The sequence below is a fragment of the Coregonus lavaretus genome (genome assembly GCF_964263955.1).
Source record: "Coregonus lavaretus genome assembly, chromosome: 16".
Taxonomy (NCBI): domain Eukaryota; kingdom Metazoa; phylum Chordata; class Actinopteri; order Salmoniformes; family Salmonidae; genus Coregonus; species Coregonus lavaretus.
The window spans coordinates 16,333,540-16,341,283 of NC_140003.1; the positions used below are offsets into that span (position 1 = coordinate 16,333,540).

General features: G+C 39.3%; 2 protein-coding genes across 2 annotated transcripts; both read left to right on the forward strand.

The window, feature by feature from the left end:
* Positions 1-456: 456 nt before the first annotated feature.
* Positions 457-1,884, forward strand: hoxd3a (homeobox D3a; the record flags this gene model as incomplete). Its single annotated transcript, XM_084179071.1, has 2 exons — positions 457-910; positions 1,145-1,884. The coding sequence occupies 2 exons, from the start codon at positions 457-459 to the stop codon at positions 1,882-1,884; spliced, it is 1,194 nt and encodes a 397-aa protein (XP_084035197.1).
* A 4,148-nt stretch (positions 1,885-6,032) lies between these two features.
* LOC311143417 (homeobox protein Hox-A1-like) lies at positions 6,033-7,048 on the forward strand (the record flags this gene model as incomplete). The annotated part of the gene is made up of 2 exons (XM_084179238.1): positions 6,033-6,597; positions 6,708-7,048. 2 exons carry the CDS (start codon positions 6,033-6,035, stop codon positions 7,046-7,048), a joined length of 906 nt encoding a protein of 301 aa, XP_084035364.1.
* Between the last annotated feature and the right edge of the window lie 696 nt (positions 7,049-7,744).

A 7,744-nucleotide genomic window follows, 5' to 3' on the forward strand; every position in this document is an offset into this window, starting at 1 on the left:
GGTTCGAAAGTGAGAGGTTAAGAAGGCCTACTGATGATTTGATAGTTAAAGAAAGCAGAGTTTGGAAAGTGAAGTTATAACTATTACAAAACAGCATTTGTAAAAGTTTTTTATTTTCATAATAGATCACGTAATCAAATATGATTGTATTTGTTTGTAATATGGATAAAATTGAGTTATATTGAAACCAACGAAAAAAAATACCAGAAAAGGACATATAGTTTCATGTTTTTTTTTTTATTGATGGAAGGTTATTTTTCAACCCAAAGTACAGTGTATGCTCAATCCTGGTTGAGCATGGGTTTAGTACACGTTCAATTCATATTGCCTGCATAATGAGCCTAACAACTCTTCTCTTCGTAGGTCAAGGAATACAGAGGCTGTGGGAAACTCCAATCACGTGATACAAGAACACCCATGCCATTGGATAGGGCCTTCTTGGTTTGAATCCTCACAATGCAGAAAGCTACATACTACGATAATTCTGGACTTTTTGGAAGCTATTCTTACCCCAAATCCGACTCATATATGTATGGCCCAACTCACCAGCCCTACCCCACTTCTAACCTTGAGAGTGATTATCAGGGTCCAGTTTGTCCAATACAAACCACAACTGTACGGCCACCAACTCATAAAGACAATGACATGAATGGCAACTGCATGCGACCAAGTAGCAGCCAAGGAAACAGCCAACAGTCGAGTATTGGTGAACAGCCGCAGGCACCTCCATTGTCGGCATCTTCCCCTAACTCCAGCAACACTTCATCTCAGAAGAAGAAATCTCCTCCAAACAATGCTTCTAATACTGCCACCCCAGTCATTAACAAGCAAATATTCCCATGGATGAAGGAGACGCGATCGAACGCCAAACAGAAAAGCAACAGCAGCAACAATTGCACAACTGCAGAAGGTACAGTGTGCGTGTGTGTGTGTGTGTGTGTGTGTGTGTGTGTGTATATGTGTGTGTGTGTGTGTGTGTGTGTGTGTTTCAGCATGATTCCTCTGGACATGGTGGTGCGTAATGCGTGCGTAAAATGGCGATTATTCTACTGTGCGCATGGGTCATTTTAGGCAATTGAGTAGGCCTATGTGAAATCATTCATAATACATAAAGAGACTTATGGTGTTTACTATGTATTTTCAGGTGAGTCCTGCGATGAAAAAAGCCCACCTGGTCCAGCCTCCAAACGGGTCCGAACTGCCTACACCAGTGCACAACTTGTAGAACTTGAGAAGGAGTTCCATTTCAACCGGTACCTGTGTCGTCCCCGAAGAGTGGAGATGGCTAATTTATTGAATCTCACTGAGCGCCAAATAAAGATCTGGTTTCAAAACAGAAGGATGAAATACAAAAAGGATCAGAAGGCTAAGGGGATAATGCACTCTCCCATCGGACACTCCCCGGACAGAAGCCCACCATTAAGTGGCCCAAATCACATAGGATATTCTGTAAATGTAAACAGCCTCAGCTATGATGCTCCCTCGCCCCCGTCATTCGCCAAACCCCAGCAAAACATGTACGGCTTGGCTGCGTACACGGCACCATTAGGTGGCTGCATACCGCAACAAAAAAGGTATCCGGGCTCCGAATACGAACACCACAGCATGCAAGGCAATGGTGGCTTTGCCAACGCTAATTTGCAAGGCAGTCCGGTGTACGTTGGGGGAAATTTCGTTGATTCCATGCCAGCCTCGGGCCCCATGTTCAACCTCGGCCATCTCCCTCATCCCTCATCCGCCAGCGTGGACTACAGCTGTGCCGCTCAGATTCCAGGCAACCACCACCATGGACCCTGTGACCCCCATCCCACATATACAGACCTCACCTCTCATCATGCGTCTCAGGGAAGGATTCAGGAAGCGCCTAAACTAACGCATTTGTAATATGTGAGGATTCCATCTGTGTGCCCAAATTATGTTACGCTCTTTTATTACCTCACTAGTCTAAAGTAATTTATATGATTACACTACAAGTGAGTCATGTGTATTACCCAGTATTATTATTGATATTACTATTAATGCTATTGTGTAATTATTTTCTAAGAATAGCTGTGGTACATTTTTCTTGACTGTTGAGGATGCGCAGGGGAGGCCGTTTGTTTGTCAGTTGTTCGTTTTCTGAAGTGCAATGCGCAGTATGGGGACTGAAAATGTCATAACATTACTTGAAGGTAAGTCCTGTAGATCTGACAGTAGTCACCCATCTTTATAGGGATGGATTTTATAGAAAAAAAACTCTAAGCTGTCTGTTTGTTAATTTCAAATTTTCTAAATTTGAAGCGTCTTATTTATTTTTCCAAGATTGTATTGCATTTATCTCCTTTACGATATGTATTATTTAACGATTTTTGTATCACACATTATTTATCATTTACATATATGCCTATTTATATGGACATCTAGAATTTATGCAACATAGTTGGACAGACTTTGACATCATAGCTCTTCAATAGGTACACAGGTTGTTGGTGAATGCTAGTTTTAAGATATGGTTTCAGTGGCTGGTGGTTTTATGTTGTTGTAGTAGAAACTCCTAAGTGTAAATCTTGGAATATTGGGGCATTTTTCATGATTCATCTTGTGTCAATGCCTCTATGAAAAACAAAGTTATATGTAGCCTTTTGAAATACCGAATATTATAGAAATGTAACACACCAGCATGTCATTTGTTGTCATTGCCAATTTTCATATCACGTCATTGTTATTTCATCAGTTGGACTGTCCATGCATACATTTATGAAACGCTAATGATATGAAAATGTTATATTTTATTGTGTTTAACATTTTGTAAATAAAGTGCTTAAATTTACAAAATGGGTTAAAAGCACCGTTATTGTCCATACACATAACACACGTAGAAACATGAGAAAACAATACGAACATGTAGACCTATTCTTTCCACTTGCTGTTTGGGACTATATGAAATTGCCACGTAACCATTTTGAAGTATAATTACATAGTAAATAGAGGGCTTATAGCCTAAACAAAGAAATTGCATGTCTCTTTGCTCAAATCAGACACATATGGAAAAACTATCCATTTTTCACATATGAGGAGAGAGTGAAATTGAATCGAAAGAGAAACCAGATACCGTGTATGTCTCTGCTTGGTGCTGAAGAAATGCACATTTTCCATGACTCACAGACACTCCTATTAAGCCTGAAGTCAAATTGCGCAGGAAGAGCATATTCTTCACAATGTAAGCTCCATTTTTGACAGGGACGTCTAATTAATTTGCCTTTTCTAATTATTTTTTGTTTCCAAAAGGTATATTTAATCTCAAAGTTGCTGATTTATTACCACAGTCTATCGTGAAGCAGACCACACTTTCAACATTTATATAAGGATTTGCCTTTATCAAAATGTCATTATTTGAAACTATAGGCTAAACAAGTCCACATACTGTATAGGCTTATAACCAAAGAAAGCACTTGGACTGTTCTTCTACGTTTGAAGAGCACTAAGAAAATATTTGCTTAACAAAATATTTGTAAATTGGAAAAATACATAGGCCACAGTATAGGCCTAATATTCTACAATAGTCTGTTCAACATTAGTGAGTGACAAAGGAATGACGCAGGCAGCGGTAGCCTATGTTGAGCTAGGCATCTCTAGCATAGTGCCGCACACCCTTTCTTCCTCCTGGAAAGACATTTCAAAGCTCATTAATCAAAAACTCGTCGCTTTCAGACTCCACACTGATTCCCCCTCCTTGTGAACAAAGCATTTGCATTCCAAATTCTAGAAACACATTTCAAACTGAGAGGCCAAACTTTGGTAGATGTCCAAAGAGCACACAGACCTGGCTTAATAAATATCAAGGAATGAGAGGGACGAGAGGGACGAGCCACCGAAGGTATCATTAGATGGCGTCGAGAGAAAGTAAGTGGGTCTGAAAATGGGTTCAATGCATTCAATTCCTCAGATAAGAAAAAACATTATAGACTGATTCAACGTCTGAATGAAATTAAACCAAAGTAATTCGCGAAAGCTGTTTATAGCACATGATTAACAATTGGCATTTTTCTAATATGGTAAAATAGAATCTCAGCCTTTTAATTGCAGTGATTGTATGGCCTACATCAGAGGCACTGAAGTACCATCTTGTTCGACACAGTGAATGGCGGCCATTTTAACCCTCGGTGAGCTTGTCCTTTCATCTTTCCTCATACATTTTCTCCCTCCAGATAATGATGACGTTGATACCTTGATATAATGGACTATGCGCACAGCACCCAACCATCGCTGGAGCTATTATAATTGGGTAAAGCCAAAAATAAATCTCTCTCCAAAGAAGGAAGCAAATTCAAATAAGGATTCAAAGAGTGAATTAAGATTAAATGTACGTTTGATCCTTCCATAAAGGATACTGGGCACCTGTGATTCCTTCAGTGATATTTTCGTTTTGTATATGACATGGACACACCATAAATGTGAAGCAGATTGCCCACATGCGCCATAACGTTAGTAGGTTTATGATGCGTAATGGTGCTGGGATGGTTTGCACATATATTTTATTTAGTCAACAATATGTTTGACATTCAAGCATGCTCTTCAGTTAATTATTGCAAGATTATTATGAAGCTTATAGCTAATACAAAGGGAATGTAGAGGGAAATGAATGTATTGTTACAGTGGAGTGTGCAGTAGAGTGTGCAGGTGTAGCCTGTCATAGGTCACGCTACAGCATCAACCAAGAGCAACTTTCTCTGTAGTTCCGCCAGTCCCCATCTCACATGGTTGTAAACAAAGGCCTATGTGTCCATATGGTCCAAATATGTTCAAATTAGTTATTGTACAGAAGACCTACAATGTTATTTTAGACTGTTCTCATATATATTCTCATATATCTCGAAATTGTATTTGGTAGGCCTATCTGATATTGTTGACAGAAACTGTACTATTCAGGAGGCATTAGAGTACTTGGCTGTCAACATAGTGCGTATCTGGGCGGCACAGTATCACTTGAACATACATAGCTAAGTTTCATTCTATCAAAATGGGGGTTATGTGCATGGCTAGTCATATATCCGTGGACCCCCATCATTTCAGTCCCTTGTCGGCATTTGCAGGGCAGGCCTGTGCATGCTTTGTGGTCACTAGGCCTACTTCAGAAAACGTATGTGTGGAATTCGGCATGTATTCAAACAATAAAAATTTATTGTGAACATGATAATATGTCAAAGAGTTTGTTTTGACACATAAATACTGGCAACGTTAACCTGTTTAATATAACTTTTATGATTTAAAAAAATTCCTAGATATACATTTTACTGCCTCCCTATGTCTGATTGCTTTCTTTTTCAGAAATTTCCTGTATGAAATGTTGAGTTGTTTTATATTTATAAAAACAAAGTATCATAAAAATATTATATGGGCCTATAAATAAACAAATATGATATTGTCACTATTGTTATCATTACTAGTAGTATAGGCCCTAGTAGTAATAGTTTATTGTTAGCATTACTAGTAGTATAGGCCCTAGTAGTAATAGTTTATTGTTAGCATTACTAGTAGTATAGGCCCTAGTAGTAATAGTTTATTGTTATCTTTATGGTAGTAGGCCTACAAGTAGTAGTGGTGGTAGAGGCATGCGAGCGCGACTATTACATTTTCACACAGTAAAACGGGTAATAATGATTACAATAACAAAACATTGGATGTCTAACCCCCAACCCATTCCTGTTTACTTCACAGTAACTATAAACATGAGCTTATATACATATTATAACACAAACAATGATTATTGTTGTGACATACACAATATATCCATCAGTTATATGGAAAATACTTGGAGTTATAGTTCATGCACATCCTTGCCGGTCCGTAGGGAAGGAAGTTAAATGCAGCTCACTTGGGTGCTCCACTTTGTGGCCCTGATTGGATAAAACGGGCCCAGACCACGCCTGCTTAGTAGTGGGTCATATTTACATGTTGGGCCAGGAAGTACAGTAGGCTAACTAATGAGGACAAGGGGCGCTGGCAATCATTAACCTCTGGTGGATTTACAAAGCCGATTTACAAGGGACAACATGAGCTCGTATTTAGACTTCTACTCCGAAGGCGACATGATGGCATTGCCTGCGAAATTCTGTCACGACGAACACAAACCAGGGACACTTCAGTACCACGGGGAGATAGTTGGGAGACTTTCGTCAGGTATGCTGGACCACCAGAGCAGCAGTCGATCGATATCAGGAGGAGTGCATCATCAAGGTATGTTTAAGGTGCCACGCGATAGCGACGCATCTGTATCTGATGGCAATTACGTGGATCAGGGACTTGCTTATAATTTGGCGTATGGATGCTACAACGACGTGGAACAGAACAGGGTGCATACCCAGTGCATGAACCCGGCATATTCAGGAAACCGTCCTTTCCCCAGCCATCCCACAGAGACCTACTACCACGATATTACAGAAACAAACCAGCAGTGGCAGAGCATAAAGATATCGCGAGGATTCGTTGCTGCCAGTCATCAGAATTCATCACCATCCCATGAGAATTGTCCAAGAACTGGTCCTAGGCAAGAGGAGCCGCAAGTTGTGGCAAATACATTTGACTGGATGAAAGTCAAAAGAAGCAACCCCAAAATCAGTAAGTAAATGCTACTCTATAATTGAACATTACAAATAAAACATATCATTGATTAACTTTAACTGACTATAAAGACACAGACCTGACATTATTATTTTACTATTTTACAGGTAAAGCTATTGAATATGGATTATCGAACGCCGGATCAATTCCAAGAACAAATTTCACAACCAAGCAGTTAACAGAATTAGAAAAAGAATTTCATTTCAACAAGTATCTCACCAGGTCAAGAAGGGTTGAGATAGCCCATAGTGTGCACCTGAATGAAACCCAGGTGAAAATATGGTTTCAAAACAGAAGAATGAAACAGAAGAAGAGAGAGAAAGAAGGTCTTACAGGGATGTGTGTGCTTCCCATATCGAAGAACTCGGACTCGTCCCCATCATCAGAACTCAACTCTCCAGTTTCATCCCCTCCCTGCTCCCCAATCAAGCTCTCCCACAGCCGATAACTGGAGGGGTTGAACACATCACTGTGGTTTACTCAGGAGTTCAGTTGTCACCTTTGGCTTTTGTTATCTGTTGTAAATAGGATACAGTCACTAATTGCACTAATGTATTTTATGATATTAAGTATAAACACTGTGCCTTTTGTTTAGTTATCTGACTGTGGGAAAGTTCCAAAATGTTGTGGATGAAATTGTTTGTGAAGTTTCAATCAAGGGCCACTGTTTGTGTCTTGAACTATAATTGCCTTACTTATTGATGACTGATCAAAGTGTTACACTGAATTAACCAAATATTAAACCAAATGCCTTATTATGTAAACATTAGGTTTATGAGATCAAGTTGTCATCAGAAGTCTGGAGGGGGGAGTTCCAAAGTGTTAGAAGTGGATTAAATTGTTTATAAAATGTCAATTAAGTTTACATCATTCTCAAACTACTCTCAGACTTCTATCATGAGCTATGACTGTCTTTTTTACGACCCATGTACTGTATGTCATTGTTACCCTGAATTAACCAAATCGTTTTATTTAAATGCCATGGTGTAAGGTTGTGCTCAGGATAGTTATTCAGTCTGCTGATGAATGCACTAACTCTCAGGTTCAGAGATACGATTGTTGAGTATGATAGCATCATTGAAGAGTCACTGCAGTCATACCATTTTGAGTGACAGCAATTAATAAAATACATATAACTCATATT